This window comes from Zonotrichia albicollis, chromosome 9 (genome assembly GCF_047830755.1).
Source record: "Zonotrichia albicollis isolate bZonAlb1 chromosome 9, bZonAlb1.hap1, whole genome shotgun sequence".
In the NCBI taxonomy this organism is placed as follows: Eukaryota; Metazoa; Chordata; class Aves; order Passeriformes; family Passerellidae; genus Zonotrichia; species Zonotrichia albicollis.
In genome coordinates this window covers 19,039,005-19,056,294 of record NC_133827.1, presented here as the reverse complement: position 1 = coordinate 19,056,294, position 17,290 = coordinate 19,039,005, and the positions used below count along the sequence as shown (strand labels likewise).

At 46.4% G+C, this 17,290-nt stretch overlaps 1 protein-coding gene across 7 annotated transcripts in view; it reads right to left on the bottom strand.

Annotated features, from left to right (window-relative positions):
* The window catches only part of ST6GAL1 (ST6 beta-galactoside alpha-2,6-sialyltransferase 1), a 45,146-nt gene that overhangs the window by 12,184 nt on the left and 15,672 nt on the right, over positions 1-17,290 (bottom strand). For 5 of the 7 annotated variants that reach the window (XM_005490957.4, XM_014269820.3, XM_005490956.4 and 2 more), the window contains exons 3-4: positions 3,744-3,869; positions 2,018-2,683 (exon numbers count right to left, since the gene is read on the bottom strand). In XM_005490957.4, coding sequence (XP_005491014.1) covers positions 2,018-2,642 — 625 coding nt within the window. In that variant the 5' untranslated portion in view covers positions 2,643-2,683; positions 3,744-3,869. Of the gene's footprint in view, positions 1-2,017; positions 2,684-3,743; positions 3,870-5,120; positions 5,146-7,512; positions 7,714-17,290 lie in introns of those variants that run through there. The other 2 variants (XM_074546783.1, XM_074546784.1) reach the window with 2 other exon arrangements.

The following is a 17,290-nucleotide window of genomic DNA, read 5'->3' as shown; positions in this document are numbered from 1 at the left end:
GACAGCAGCAGGGGTTAATGGCATTTACCAGTGACCTCCCCAGCATCCATCCCTTGTGATCTGCAACAAACCAGTGCTTCAGTGTGGGGAGGGCTCAGAGAGTGGCTGTGGGAACAATGACAGGGCTTTGCCTGTCTGACAACTGTGCCAAAGCACAGCCTGTCCCACTTGGCTGCTCCCATACCCCTGCAGAGGTGCAGGGACTGCATTCCATCAGCTCCCACTCCTGTGAGGGTCTCCTTCCAGAGGAACAAGCTCTGGCAGCAATGCTGGAGCCTAACACAGCCAGCCCTGGGCACAAGGCAGCTGAGCTGGAGAGGCTGCTCAACAGGAGGGCACTTCTGTGCAAACCTTTGGCTCTGAGCTCCAAGAGGCACCCAAACAACCTAGAAAGGTGCTTGAAGGAAAAGGAAGAACTGCTTCCCCAAGTCTTGACTCATCTCACTTCAAACACCCCTAAGAGGCAGAAACAATTACACCAACCAACTCTCACCTGCAATTTGTACCAGGAGGCAATGCTGGTCTTCACTGCATATTTCATACCAACTGCTCAACCTCACTCTAGCTCCTGCTCACCTGCCTGTGGACACAGAGGAGTCTGGGGGAGAACTTCTGAGCAAGTACTCAACACTGTCTCCCACGAGGGACTATGATTCTGAAGGCTTTGCCAAAGTTGTTCATGAATGATGCATTAAAATCTATCCATCTAGCTGATTCAGAAGATGAAGACTACTTACAGCTTAGTGCAGGCCAAAGGGATCTGAGCCAAGAGACAACTTATGAATACACCAAAGCCTGCAAACAATTTCAACTTGAGAGAAAACTCCCAGACCTTAAGAGTTCTCCTTCAGTGAAGCCACAGTTCAGCAAAGCATGAACCTTAACTGAGCTCCAAACACCAAAAAATGAAACAAGCTGAGGGAGCTGCAGGCTCAGGAGAATTTTCTGCCTGGTACAAAATCCTGAGTTAACTGAAGAGTTGGTTTCCCCAGCAGCCTGCTTTTGTAAAGACACAAAACACTTTGGCATCAAACCATGTTTCTTTATAATTCATAGTAAAAGACCAAAGCTTTGGCAGTTATTAATTAATGCATTAACTTCAGGTAAATATGGTCAGATGAGACTGCAAATGGTCTTCTGGGCCACTCAAATTCAGCCAGCTGCCTTGTGGCTCAGAATGAAGCAGTAGCACTTTTGGAAAGCCCCAAGCAAGAATTACAGAATCACTGAGGCTGGAAGGGACCTCTGAAGATTGTCTGTGCCCAGCCCTCAGCTCAACACACACAGCTCAGGGCTGTGTCCAGAAGGGACATCCCCTTTCCCATTTTCTTCAATTTCTTCTCTGAAAATATCTTCCAGTATGAATTTTTTTCTGACTGTGCAATAAGCATTACACAACCCACCCCAAGCCCTCTCAAGAAACAAACACCTGAGGAACCAAGACTACTCTCTGGTATCCAATATTCATGTGACCCTCCAGTGATGCCTGTCACCCTGGTTTTTTAAGATTTTCTAAGTCTTCTGATGTTAACATTCTTGTAGTGAACTTTCTCACACACTTTCTGTAAATAACTCATTGTTTTGCATTCCTTTATGGACGAGGACAGAGTTGATGGACTGTTGGTTTGACCAGTGTCATTAGAGAGGTGGCACTGCCACCTTTACTATCGGCTGTCACTTTTGTAAAACTATAAATATTGGAGTCAGAGAATAAACTTCCCTTTTTTTCCTTCACCTTGAGAACGGTGGTGAGCTTGTGTTCTTTCGTGTCCTATAGAGACAGGTGCCAACAGGATCACAAAAATCAAAAGGACTTGCTAAAATAGAGCTCCCTATTACTCCCATCTCCAGCTAGGCTGAAATATTTACTGCCTTTACAAGTTTAACATTTCCCCTTGTTTTAAACACCTTTTGACCACAAGAGATTTATCAGTAAGAGCATGACAGCAGGTGACTTCTACCCAACCCAAGTTACAACCAACGATATTTGACTTCATGCAAACTGAAAGATACCAACCTATCTCTTGTCCCAGGTGAGATGATTTCAGAGAGCCTGCTGAGGACACGACAGCACAGCGACCCAGCTGTCCCACTGCTTCACTGAAGCTTTTCCCTGGCAGGTACTGCAGCCACTCAGAGGTCCCAAAAGGCCCATCTGACCTCTGGATCATGGTCACATTGACCCTGTCCCGCAGCTGGCACAGCAGCTTCTCTGGGCTGAGCTTAGCATTCATCTTCCCATTGTAAGTCACATTGTACTTGTTCATGGCCAGGTAGTTTTTCCTGACCTTCTGCAGCCTGGGTATGAGATTTCTGGAGGAGCTGTCCTTATCCCATACCTTCCCAATGGCTGCTTTCTTGGACTTTTCAGCTGTTTCAGAGGTGCTGCCTTTTACTTTGTTTTGGGTACCAAGCCATATTTTGGATACCTGCCCCAGTTCACTGGCTGCTTCATGGAAAAGGCCTTGTGATTTAACAGTGTTCCATTTCTCCAAGCTCCTGTGCCCCTGCAAATCATCATTCCTGGTCTTCAAAGGATCATAGTAGCTTCTTCTGGTTTCTCTCCACAGGCAAACTGTCAGTGCCACCAGGACCACCAGAAGGACACACATGAACTTTTTCAACACATTGATGTGAACCATAGTGCACGGTGCATCCCCAGGTGGGACAGTGGAAGCTGGCCCTGGGAAAAGGAAACAGCTCAGGTAAAATCATGGAGATCTGTATGCAGTGGGAGGGGAGAGACAACATCAGGGTAATGCTAAAATTTCAGCCCATTCAAAGATCTCATTTCAAAGTCTACCACATCAAACACCAAAACAAAGGCCTGAGCTGGCTATCAGCCATCACATGCTATGTAATGGTGACCTGAGGCCACTCAAACCTTTTTTCTACTCCCTTCCACAGGTGACAGCCAAATTTAACACTGCCAGTATCATACCAGCAAGCAGGGCAAGTCTCCTCATTGCTTTGCTTCATCTCCCATCCCTGACACTCAACATCCAAATGCCAACAAATGCACTTCCAGATCTGAGTTTTCACTTGACCACAAGCTTTGAAGAACTAACAAAGAACATGATAAAGCATAGAACTGGAAAGAAAAAAAAAAAACCTCTGAGTTCATGAGCAGCAGGAGCTTCACCAGCCTCATACTTTGGTGACTTTGCAGGGAACTGCTGCAAGTCTGCAGCAGGCTGAGTGCACTGTCAACATCAAACCTCACTGACCACCTAATGGAAAGCAATTAAACCCCAGTATTTTTGAGACATGTTTGGGCTCATAAATGCACTTGGATGAACATTACTCCAGGTAAGTTACCTCTGGAGAAAGCAAAGCCAGATGCTGTTGTACAGACTGCCTGTCCTCCTTTGCACTGCTTCACACTAGCAGATACCTCCAGCTCCCATCATGTCAGAAAAATGGGAATTCAACAGGATGACTGCCCAAAAAGCACCTCAGATTAGACTGATTTATGGGGGTTGGTGCATAAAATATACACTGATGCATAAACCCCTCCCAAGCAGCACACAGAAGCCAGGACAGGAGCTGCTCATTTCCCTACATGGCTGCTCCAGATGTGTCCAAAAGCATGGAGCAGTATGGAGGCTCCAGGTGTCCTCAGGAGACAAACACATTCAGGTCACAGCTGTTCCCAGAGAGGCACAAGCAGCAACTTCCTCCCGGAGTAACCTGCTGAAAGCAAACCCTGCAATGCTGAGAGGTTACTGAGCTGCAAACACTACCTGGGGATAAAGCAGCAGCTCTCCAACTCAAGTCATTTTTGGCTGTTGGCAGATTTTCCTCCAAGGGCTTAAGCAGGATATCCCAAAACAGCAGTTCTGTGATGTGCTGAAGAGTTCAAGAAATACCTGCAAAAAAGAAGAGGAAAAAAGAAAAACATATTAAGGAAAAGCTCAAAGTTCTAGAGATGAGCAAGTATTGCCTCAGATAAACCCTGTGGAGCTGTTACCAAGGGCTGGAAGGACAGCAGCAAACACATTAAACACCATAAGCATTTCAAATGTCTAAATGCCCACTCAAAATGGACATCTTTATTCTTTGTCTGAAATCTGCTCCCAGCTAGGCAGACTCACAGGCTGCCTGGTCTCTGGTCCCACCAGAGCAACCAGATCCACCCTGAGCACTGCATACACCCAAAATACAGCAAGGGAAATGACCTGATGGTGGTGGTTCACACAGTGAGCAGGGGAAAAGAAAAAGCAGCTTCTCCAGGGAATTATCTTACTGCCTATCCTTGAGTAATTCAGGCACTCCTGCAGAAAGGACTCCTTGCTCTTTTGGAGCATGGAAAGCTGATTTAAAAAGCATATCTTAATCCATAAGTCTTCACAAAACAGATAAATGGGGTTTAGACTTTACAGTTTCACTCTGCCAAGGAAATGCAGCAAGAGAAAGGGAGATCTGACAGTATTGGCTGAGAAATCCAGAAACTAGCTTGCTTTTACAGGAAGTCTGAGTCAATACAATGACACATGAGCTAAATTACAAATGCTATTCTTTATGAGACTAAATACTAAACTATTAAAGCATCCTAATGCTGAAAAGTTATATTTTAACCTTTTTAAGGAACAAGATAATTTTTCATAGGGCACTCCACAATGAAAAAGCAAATATTGCTGCATTCCAGTTCTTAAACAACAGCAACAAAATGATCTAAGAAACACAAGTAGTTCCAGCTTTTATTGAAGTCATTTACTCTGCTTTGACAGAGTGTATAAATTTTCATTTCCTTAAGTACAAATGCACTAGAAGGGCACACTGAAGTGTGAACCAGGAGAGGTACAGCAGTCTGGAGAGGTGGGGCAGCAGGAGGGGATGCAGGGCACCCCATGCTCTGTTCTGTCAGGAGTGAGGTTCCCCACGCTGTTCATGGCTCCTGTCCTGCTGTGGGCTCTCAGCCTCCCCCTCTGCAGCTGGGACCCGCAGGTATTGGAATATGAATCCCAATATTACCAGTTAGATTGTGCCTGGGCCAGTCTGACCCTCGCTGCTGAGCCAAAGGCGGCAGCTGTGGTGCTTCACCCCAGAGACACCTTTAGCTTGCTGATGGTTTCAGCTGGGCACCAAACAAGTCCAGGCTTGTTAGGAACTCCGTTTACCTTAGGAAGAGGCTTCAGGTGAAGGTGAGGGCAAAGGAGGGATTCTGCTGGAGGGTTTGATATCCAGAGGTTTATTCCATGGTTACAGATGTCTCAATCTTGGGAAGAACTCCAACAGAATAGAGAGCACATGGCCTGATTCACCTTTTAAGGGACGAGGGACACCTAGACAGGCCAATGACCTCTGGGCCTGAGGGGCATCCTTTGAACTCGACCAACCACACGACGCCTTTCCTGGAATGTAAAGCCTGATTGACAGGACTCACTCAGCATGGGGGCAAGGGGGAAGGGAGAGGCGTATGGGCACACCTGGGAAGGGACCCGGGAGTCTAAAACAGGACATTACAACACACTACAACACGCAGGGACAACTCACAGGGGCCTGCCACAGACAGCAAAAGGCACCATGTGAGACAGCTGCCTGCAGAGCCGTGTGCTGATGGGGAAAGCAGTGCTGAGTGCCCCCACACCGGCAGGCTCTGCTGGCAAAGCACACACCAAGGCAGCCTCGGCCGGGTTTTGGGGTATCCCCGGCTGGCTGCCTCCAGCCCCGATAGCAGAGTCCTGTTAGGCACAGCCTGCCTGCCTCCCAGCCACAGGCAACCTCAGCAAGCTCAGCTCTTCAGAGATTTCAGCTTTTAGTCATTACCAGCTCATTAGGTGATTTCAGCTCTTGGCTTGCCAAGTGCCTTTGGCACACGCAGGGAGAGAGAGGAGAAGGCTGTGTGAGGCTCCACAGAGGTGTCCTTTACTGGTCTTCTGCGAAGGCCTCAGGGACAGCATCTTCTAAACTGGGCAAAAGTAGCTCTTTATATAGTGCACAGGGGTTTTAGGGATTGTCCTGTAGTAAGGGTCAAAAGGAAAGTGACCTATTGGTCTTACAGAGAGATAAGCAAGGGTCCAAAGGCAGGGAGAGGGGCTTCTAGGATAGAGTCATCACCTACGGTCCAGGCATTTCCTATCTCAGGCTGCTGAATGCCATGGTGGCCTTGCCCACCCTGTGCCTGCTGCAGCACACAGCAAAGCTTTCCAAACCCAGAGAACACCAAAGCAGAACTCTCCAGTGCCAGCTTCGTGCCAAACTGAGTCACCTCCCCGTGAGCTTTCCACGCTGGATCCCTTTACAAGAGGCAAGGATCTGGCTTCCAGAACACCCAAGACCTTCTGTGCATGGGGGACAGTACCCCAGCAGCCTTCCACCCTGCAGAGCAGAGCTCCTTGCTCCAGGCCCTGAAGGACTCTGCCTTCAAAAACGTCTCCTGAGGGGTTTCCAGGTGGAGGTGACAGCAGGCACATCTCAGCAACCACCAGCTTTTGCTTCTCACACTTGAATCGTCTAAAAGGGTGGCAGCAGGTTCACTACAGTGGAACAACTTCACAGCTCTCTGCAAGTTCCTGCTGAGGCACTCCTTGTGGTGGTGCACAGCTCAGGATGCCCAGCAAGTCACAACAACTCCTCTCCTTTCCAGGCCACTCATGGGCACCTGGAGAAATCATCTTCTGCACAAATTATCCCCACCTCTGACTGTACACGCCACTGCAATGTGAACAGTTAGCTTGCTTTGATTTTATAGCTGGCAAAGTAGGCTCTGCAAACATGTTTTAGCAGAGCCACAACATTTCAAGACACCTTCTGTTCCCCATGGATACTTTGCAATTCAGCTTAATTATTACTACAACTTCACATGATTTTATTTGCACAAGCAGTGCCCTAAGAAGGGGTCCCTCTCAAGCATTCTGATACCAAACCTCTGTTGTGGAAAAGAGAAGAATCTGCTTTTCCTGGCAAAGGAGGATAGCTCACAAGTGGCTGCTTGCATGCACTTCTGTCTGGCAGTGGTCAGTACAAAGGTACTTTTCTAAACGTGTTGGAAGTTTGCCACATATGCAAAACACAAGGTGTCAGCTATGAGTATGAGGAAAGAAAGGACAAAAAAAAAATCTCTCAAACTTAGAAAAATACAAATAAAACAAATTAAACAAATAGCTGTCTCCTTGAAACCCAGAACCTTGCACAGCTGAGACTTAAACAAATAGCTGTGGCCCTGAAATCCAGAACCAGACACAGCTGTAGGGTACAGCACTGGCTGGCATGTTCAGCCCACACAGCAAGTCCTCTGAGGATAAATTAATCCTGTGCAGAGAACAAGTGAGGGACATGATATCTTCAAGGCAGCACATTCTGTCCACACACTTACTCTTAACCTTTATTGTCCAGTTATCTCACTGGTCTCAGGTCTTAAACCAGCCAAGTACACAAGAGTGTGAAAATCCTGCTTCTCTGGTGTCCCAGGGGCTGCAGCCAACAATGCCACAGCAGAGAACATCCAGCAATCCCGATTTCCACCTCCCACAGCAGATTTACCCTAAAAATGCTAACAGGTATCCTCACCTCAAACAGCCCGTGCCTGTTTCCTATTGCGTCCAACAGCCGGTACACAGAGAAACCACACGAGTATGGACAAAGGTATGAATACATTTCTTCCAGGAAATGCACACAGCTTCCCCAAAGTTGTGTCATCAGCTGTACCGATGCCCATCCTCTGCACATTTGTTAAATTGGCTCCTGGAACCGCTCACATTTCCCTAACAGCCCGAGGCAGTGAACTCCGCGTGCAGCTGCACACAGGCACACACAACCCCGCCTCTCTGCTTTTCCAGCCTCTGTCCCAGCTCCCCCTCGCACAGAACCTTTCCCACCCTTCAGATGCCTCGCTCAGCCTCCAGCACCATCCGCAGGGCGTGTCCGTCCCTCGGGGCAGGCACCCCCGCCGAACACGCTCCGGCCACATGGTGCAGCAGCAGCACAACAATGGGGCTGATCTGTTCTCCTGGTGAAACTTCCTTCCTTTATTTCCCCTCCTGACATCTTCTGAGCCCCGATCTCTACGCAATCTGCAAGGACCTCGGGTTATTTTGCAAGCTGCCCCTGGTGCAGGAATAAATGCACCTGAAAGCATTCTCTTCCCCTGCTAGCAGGAGCTTCCCTTGCCCCTGTGCTGCCCCAGGATCACCAGAGCCCCCGGTTCCAGCAGCCCCTCTGGTGACAGAGACAGCCAAGCTCACAACTCAGCCCTTCCTCCTCTCCTCTGCAGATCCCTTATCAGAATTCACCAGGAAATCCCTGAGGGCCTTCTGATGTTGTGAAACCTGACCTCTTGCTTTCCTACCTGCTAGGCAGCCACCAATCCAGGACAGGAACCCTCTCATCCCACCACAGCTTAGGGTGGCCTTTTCTGAGGTTTGGTGAGCATTCTCACAAAAACCTTGAAAACTCAAGGTTTCTCTCTCCCCATGTTCACAACCTTCTGAAAATGACAGAAGAGTATAACCTTGTTCCCAGGGGTCTGAGGATGAGGGAAGAGATGAGGATCTGGCTCCATGTTTCAGAAGGCTTGATTTATTATTTTATGATATATATTATATTAAAACTAAACTAAAAGAATAGAAGAAAGGATTTCATCAGAAGGCCAGCTAAGAATAGCAAAAGAAAGAACGAATAACAAAGCTTGTGTCTCAGACACAGTCCGAGCCAGCTGACTGTGATTGGCCATTAATCAGAAACAACCACATGAGACCAATCCCAGATGCACCTGTTGCATTCCACAGCAGCAGATAACCATTGTTTACATTTTGTTCCTGAGGCCTCCCAGCTTCTCAGGAGGAAAAATCCTAAGGAAAGGATTTTTCATAAGAGATGTCTGTGACAGAAGAGGAAATACATAGATGGATTTGAAATGTGACCCTTCTGCAAACACATGATGAGACTTCTTCATTAGTTCTTACATATCCTACAGGTGTCATTTTAATTACATTTACTGGTCTGAAGCAATGGATCCTACCACAGTCCCTCAAACATAACCATGGAAAGTAACACCTTTAATTTAATTTAATTTAAATCCCTTGGGGATTACAGGATATGCAGGAATCACATCCACCTGGTCTACCACGCTTCTCCTTGGTCCTGCCATTCATACATCACCATAATTCAGCTGCAGTTTTCCTCTCTCTGATGGATGCACAAAAGCTTTTTACTTTGGCAAGTTATTCCTCAACCTTTTTTTTTTTAGATAATGTGATAAGTATTTCAAATTTAAACTCAGAGCATTTACATTTCTTTCCACATTTCCTTCATTTATGCATATCCATCTGCACCTACAATTATGCTGTACCTGCCCACAAAGTAGGAAAGCTTTGTTACCAACTTTTGCTGATGTATTCTTGAATGTTTTTATGCTGCCCTATATGAAGGTTTTATATTTAACTACACCTTCCTATTCTTTTTTTGATACATTCTCAGTGTTAACCCTTTCCTCCACCCAACAGCCACTGTAAAGCATCTCTGAAAAGAGCAGGCTGGTACCAGAGGGTGAATGAGTTCCCATGTGTGTAGAAAAGAAGTAATATATTGAAATGTATGGCTTGAATTCTTCTGTCCAAAATAGCACACTCAAGGAAGCCTAAGATGACAAAAAAATGTGGATTCAAAAAGTAACCTCAAAACTGTATCTGTTCTTACAATCCCCTATTCCTGTTCTTAGGAAAAAAATATTTATCAAGACCCTAAATAGTAATACAAACTATGCTCATGCCATTTTGCAAATGAAGAAGCTGCAGTTTCCACATGCTGGATACAGCAGGTGAAAGGTGATAAAAAACTTTCCAAGCTCAAGGTCTGTCCCTCTGGAGCCAAGTTTAGCCCAGCCTCGTAATTCAACTGAGTGTATCATGATTTTGTAAATATATAAGCAAGGAAGGTTTGCTTCAAGCAATTCTTGGTTTCTTTCCAAAATATCATGTGCTGTGAAGATAAAACATCTGTTGAGCCATACATTGAGACGTTTCCAATGCCACCAAACAGAACAAAACAGAAAGGGGAAAATGAGGAAACTTTACAAAGAGATTTAAAGGGAAAAAATAGCATTTTACATGAGAAACCTGGTTAAATTTCAGGTGACACACTGAGGAGCTATACAGGTCACTTGTAATGAAATAAATCCTTCAATTAGCCCTGCCTGCATTAAAAACCTCTGCATGTGGCACTGAAAATATGCTGCTGTCACAGCTGAAAAAAATCTTCCCAAGAGAACAGGAGAGGCAGATTCTGGGGGGAGGCACAGGGGTAAGTTTAAGCATGTGTTTCATTTCAGTTCTACATGTCAACAAACACTGGGATTTAATATAAGTCAGAAGCCTTTATTTCTGACTGTGTCAGCCCTTTATTCTTGCTCTTTTCTACATGCCATGTTGGTTTTGGAGGGAGGCTGTGCCTAGAACTCTGCCTCCCCTTCAGCCCTCATTAAAAGGCAGCAGCTTTTCTATATATAATAATTATATACCAAGCATTTTATATGGATCTAGTACCTTAACCATGGTATACATATATTTGAGTTTTACCATGAAAATATTTAAAATAATAATGAGGAGGAAGAGGAGGAGGAAGAAGCAGTACCAGTAGCAGTACCAGTTAAAATTGCTTTCTGAGCCACAAGACACCACAAAAATGCAGGATATCAGATTTATCAGCACTTCATCTAATTAAAGGTTTATGTTTTAGCCTTGCTATAGAGGGTGCTTTTAGTGGCTGATAATATGGATTCCAGTTATAAAATATACTGAGCCAAATAAAGAGTGAATGCAGTGGACAATGCTTAGCATCCTCTTTGCTGGGTTACTCACCCATGCTCATGGGGGTCCTCACTCAGCAAGATACCTGGAGACTCCTCTTAGCAACAAACCTTTTCCATTTCTAAAATTGCCAATTTCACCTTCAGTTGGAGAGAAAAGTACATACATGAACAGCACCAACTCCTGAAAATGCTGCTTTTTCTTCCACATCCAGAGCACCAGTGTCAGGGCTTTACAAGTGAGGATTTCATCAGTAGTCAGCTTTATCAATACACTGAAGCCAACAAAAATCCCCCTACCCTGCCCAGCTTTAAAGAGCAGGATGCAATTGCTCATTTGTGGCTACTTACTTTAGATGGAACATTACACCTTCAATCCTTCCCCCCCAAGCATGTGTTCCTCTGTGATGTTCATCCGTCAGAATGAACGGGGGATGCTCCTTTATTTGGAATTAACAATGTGTGGCAGGTCAACACTAACACCTCTGCAAACATCACTGCCTGCCAAGACATGGAACTGCTGTTCTGTGGCCCCAGGACAATAAATCCCCTGTGTGCCAGCTGCAGACACCACCCCTGAGGATAACACATCTGACACCAGCCCTTTGCAGGTGGGGACATCGTTATGGCTCAAGGACAATGCAGGAACTCTTTAGGACTTGCTCAAAGAAGACTAATTCAACTTAACTTCAGATCTAGTCTTTCACTAAGTGAAATAAACTTGCTCAAATCTGGCTCTACCAATGCTGGTTTTCAGTCCAATAGCACTACCAAGATTTATTCTTCTCTACACACCCAGAGTTCATCCCTGCTGGGGAAGGCAGGGCTGGCACTTGACAAACAGCAATGTTCTACCACACCAACTTCACCGCAAGAAAGCAGCAGTGTTAGTTCTCACCACTGACCTCAGAAAGCCCTAGTCAAACTACTTTATGTTAAGCAAAACACCTCCTCTGTTACATTTAAAATAAATTGGTTTTCACTAAGAAATTTGCATTTTGTAATGCAAAGACATTCAAAGCTGTGAAGACTGTTTATCAAAAAGTATCAGGTGGTAAAAAAGGCAGGACCTGAGAGACAGGCAAGGAGAGGCAATTAAAAGAGCATTAGAAAGGACACCTACTGGAACCTAGTAAAGGAAACAACCACCAGAGAAAATGTAAACACAATTATGAAACAAGCAGTTCAATTATTTATCCAACAAAAATCAAAGCAGTTCTTTTCCACTCAAGGAACTTGAGGCATGGGGGACAAATGGAAACTTCAACATTAGAGTTAATTATTTTGTCTCTGATAAGAAAGGAGGCAGGCAAAACCCCCATGTTTTTCAAATTTTGATTTTACAAATCAAAAGCAATTGGTTTTAGTCTCCATAACCACAGCAATTGGAAAGCTTAATTGATAGCACTTCTGCCTCACATCACCATTTTCACTGGTTAAAGTGGGACTGAAACAAGCAGAGGAGAGCCAGGTATAACTCAATTGTTGAGAAGCCCAGGTCCAAGCTCAGAGTCAGGCTGCAGCAGAGCAGCCAAGGCAGCAGACACACAGAATCAGTGTACCCCATGATCCTGGGGGCCATTTGTTATTGAAGCAGCAGCCAGGCTCTCAAAAGTCAGAGAAGCTGCAGTAAAGATGTCAAATATCTCCTGCCAAAGCACATCAAGTCACCTCCTCACACGGGGAGCTCTTGGTGTGCCTGAACTTCAGCAACAGCAGCACACATTTGTCTGGGAACACTGTGCCTGTGTATCAGCATTTCAAATATAACCACTGTCATTAAACCCACAAAAATATTGCCAGGGAAGCAACCTTGCCTAAATACAATGCAGTTTTATAAATCATAGGCAATACAAATGCATAGCACTAAACTAGGTGCCTAGATATATTCAAAGACATTTAAAAGAGTTTAAGACACTCCTCTACCCCGAAAGTTTCATGTCCCTATTTAGAAGAACAGAAAACATTAATGCAACCTTCCTGAGAAAGCCTACATTTGAAACCTCTCTGCTATTTTCTTCCCTCAGCATCCTCCCAGATGCTCAGGAAAGAAAAGCAGGCTCAGCAGCACCTCCTACCCAAACCCAAGATTATGGCCTGCACTTAGGACCCAGCATGGAGAACACTTAGCAGGAACAAACAGGGGCCTCTCTGATGTGCAATCCCCCCTCTTTGGTGGGATGGAGGACTGGCAAAGCCTAGCATCACCTCCAGCTGTGAGCACCCAGAAAGAGCATCCCACCCATCTGGCAGCTCCATGGTGCACATACACCACAGCCAGAGAATTGCCTTTTTCTTCCCCACTTATCCTGCCAGCATCCCAGTGATAGAACAGTGGTGCTATGGCATGGCATGAATTGGTCTGACACATAACAAGTCTACATAGTTGCTGGAGGGAGGAAAACATCATGCTTGAAACACATGTAAAGCTTACTGGGGTTCTGAGAGGCCAGGAAGGCAATAAAGGCCACTTTAATGTCTTTTATCACCTCCTCTCAGTGTTTTCAGCCTGCTTTCCTCACCACCAGAAAACCAGGTGAGAAGCCTGGAAAGCAATCCCCAGCTCCCAAACACATCACTCACTCCCTACAGTCAGCACTCCAGAACCAAGTCTGGCAGCAGAGCTTGCAGATGACAAGTGGCTGGATCATCATGGATCTGAACCACACCCCCACTCCCTGAGGCAGGCAGCTTTCTGCCCTCTGCTATTTAAGACATTTTATGTACGTGGGACTTTGAGAGATCTAGACAGATAACTCCAACATAAACAGAAGTTACTCCCTAAAGCAGTAAAGGAGGCACCAGACTTTTTTTATCTTCTCCATTCAATATTGGCTCTCATACTGCCTTTAGTACAACACATTTCTGCAGCCTCAAAAATAGGCTGCAAGACTTAAAAAAGCTCTCTGAGCAGTGAAAGGTCCTCATCTTCTCCTACAACCAGGCAGCCCTTTGCTGGAAGGATGGATGGGATATGTGAGGAAGGATGGATGGGATATTTGAGGATGATACATGGAGGAATGGCAGGAGGATGTTACTGCCAAGGGCTGGACTCCTGCCCACGAGCCAGTTCCTTCTGGCCACCCAGAGCCACCTGGCCACAGAGACACCAGACTTCCTCCTCCAGAAAGGGAACTCTCCCCAGACACACAAGTCAGGCATGTGTCATGCCTGGAATGGATGCACCCCAGTGCAGAGCAGGAGGCTGCAGAAACCCAGCAGAGATTTTCCACGTGCTGGGGTGACTCCCAGCACACCCTGGGGGGACACCATCCCTAACAGCTTTAGAGCAAGAGCTGTTGGGTGTTTCCAACAGCAGTGATCTCACTCAGTGCCACAACATCCCACAGAGTTCCGGACCAGGAGAGGATCTGATGCCATCTCTTGCACAAGGACATTTGTCCTTCCTGCTCAACATCCAATCCAAGCTCAAACTGGAAAAGTACTGGGCCTGAAGTTCACTGAACATTAAACAATTTGATCTGACTCAACCAAGTTTCAGGTTAAAAGTTACTCATTAATTTTATCTAAACAAATCTATGTACCTGCTAAGAGACAAGTTTTTAGGCACTTCAGATGGGAAGTTCACACAGGAGCTGATCTCAGGTGACCCTTCATCTTCCTTTTCCTTCCTTTTCCTGCCAAAAGGATCCTTAACAGCAAAGTACCTCACTCTCCTCTCCACAACCTCCCCTCCAGGTTAACAGGATGGGAACTTGCCTGCTACCATACTGTGGTTTAAGCTTGCACAGGTATCTGAAGTCTTGGATGAAAAAGTCCTGGATATCTCCTGACAAGTGGCACACAATTTTTTTCCCCTCCTCATGCTGTATCCCCTGAGGCTAAACTGACAGAGAATCCTCAAGCCCTGGATATGCTGGTTAGAATAACTCCTCATGTAAGAAGAACCACAGCACTTTAATATTAAAGCAAAGAAAAACAGCAGAGCAGCCTAGCAAAGTTGTCATAAACTATTTTAGGATTTTTAATTTGCATTCACTGGTCTATTTGTGTGGGTTTTTTTTTAGTTTGGGGCTTTTTTCTAATTATTTTTGAAGAACCTGGCCAATTCAGCTGAAGTGGTTCTGTTCCACTGAAACATATACTCTCTCTTGGATTTGTAATCAATACATGTACTTACATATTTACATACATACCCTCCTCTATTTCTGAGTTAAAGAATATTGCATTCATAATACAGTGACATTTTAGAAATAAAAGTTTTTTCATAAGCTGTCCAACACACATAGGCCAGAGTTGTGTGTTGTCAAGGGAAATTACTTTCACATGCCATTAACTCTGAATTTTTCTTCCTCACTCCAAAGTAACAAATATAGAAATCACTAGTTAAAATGCATCAGCCTGATTAATATTTTCTGAAGTCTGCTAGAACAGCAATTTAAGGGTATTTTCTCCAAAGTACAAGGCTGAAAATTGTAAGCCAGCCCTAGTTCATAGGTTCTTTATCTTGTCTGGATCTCTGTACAGCGTTATCTGGAGGCATCTCAAATAGGGGAAGCACCAGCTCTTGCAGCAAACCTCCCATGCCATTTTTGGGAGGTCTTTAAAAGCTGATTGAACATCAGAGCTCTTTCAGAGATCTCCGCAGATTACGGCCCTAAGAGCTGAGAAATCATTTGCGTGACAGCGGGGGATCAGAGCAGAAATTCCCCACACATTCATCTGGACGCGCCGGCTCCTCCTGAGCCTTGGACGTGGCCACGGCGCTGCTGCTGCTGCTGTCAGGGCAGATGAAAGCGCCGGGCTCTGCTCTGCCCGGCCCCACCGAGCAGCGGCCCCGGGCTCTGCTCCCTCTGCCCGGCCCCACCGAGCAGCGGCCCCGGGCTCTGCTCTGCCCGGCCCCGGGCTCTGCTCCCATCCCGGCCCCGCCGAGCCGTGCCGAGCGCCCATGGCCAAGCACGACGTTCGTGAAGAGCTGCGTTCAGAGTCCAGGGATGCACAGAGAGCAGGGGAGGGAGGCTGGAGGCGCTACCCACGAGAAATTGAGTGTTTTCCTACTGTCTGCATTTCCAGGACTCTCTTGTTCCTCCTGGGAAATCTTCCCCTAAGACTCTCAGGTCCCTTCCAGCACCCACACAGCACAAGGGGATGCCCTAATTTCTGTGGCCTTTCCCCACAGTGCAGCCAGAAGCTGCCTTCCTGCCTTGGTGAGATCCTACCTCCACTAACCTTCCTTCTTGGAAGTCCTTCCCTTTTCTTCAGTTTTGGTCAGCTTTCCCCCACCTCTCCCAGATCCACTGCATGCAGTGCCTGTTCTGGGCTCATGGCCTCTGCTCACCAATGCATTTCAGAGCTTGTGCACAATCCCACAAAAACCTTCAAGTGCAAAGCAGGGTCTGAGATGAGTGTCACCTGCCACAGCACTGACCTCAGAGAGAGGACAGGCCATGGGTACACAGAAAGAGAGTGGGCACCAGTGTGGAGAGAGGTCACAGAGCCACATACACCAACACCCAGCTCCTGACAGAGCTGCCCAACACTGACAGCACTGCTGGGACTCCTCTAAAGCACACATGAAACTGCAGTCAAGCCAAGCAGATGGGTTCACACTGCACTTCAGCATAAGTGGAATTAACTGTGCTGTGGATCTTACACAATACCAATCCATGTGCATCATCCCATTATCCTAAAGGGAAACTATTTCAGTGCATGGTTGAAGGCTTTGTTGCTGGTGTCCACTTGCCTGGAACCCACCTTGAAAAGCCACTCCTACAGCTGGACACAACACAGCAAAGCACATCCCATCCTCTCCTCTGCCCATCTGTGTGTAACACACAACAATCCCTCTGCTCCAACAGGCAGGCTCTGCCCCTTTCTAAAGCAGGAGGGGGTCAGAGGTCCCACACAGCCCCAGGAGCACTGGGGCATGAAGGGGGCTGTGTGCCTAGTTTTGGTTTTACTTCCCTATTTCAAAGGAAAGTCCCTCTTCCACTTCAGATATTAACATATACAATGTAACTGCTGGGAAGGGGCTGGACAGAGACACAGATATTACAGACCAAATATACCACTTTGCTGGTTTTCAAACAGCCATCTCCTCCATCTTGCAAGCCAGACCTAACCAGGCCTCTCTAGTCTGAAACCAGACTTAGTAACAGAGGGCTGGGTTTGACTCTTTGACAAGGAAGCCTTCTGAGCATTTCAAAAGGGGCTCAAGATTCAGTTCTGGCACAAACAGAAGGTGACTCTTCAGTGCTACCAGTGCTTATTAAGAGAATGGATATCTCCACACAAAAAGTGTATCTGAGCTTGAAAAGTCAGCCTGGCCTTGGGTTTCAGCTGTCCCAACAGCAGGCACCCAATCAAGGCCAGCAGTCCCAGTCCCTGCTCCCTATCTGTGCCTTGCACACCCACGTGGACGTGCCCTGTGCTGCCACAGGCTCAGAGAGGATTGCTCCCATGGCCCCATCAGACCCAACCACCTCACCTGGCACCACATCTCAAGTCATATCTTTCCAGCCAGCAGACTTCCAAAGAGGAACAAGGAACAAAACCAGAACTAAAGAACTCTTTGTTTCTGTA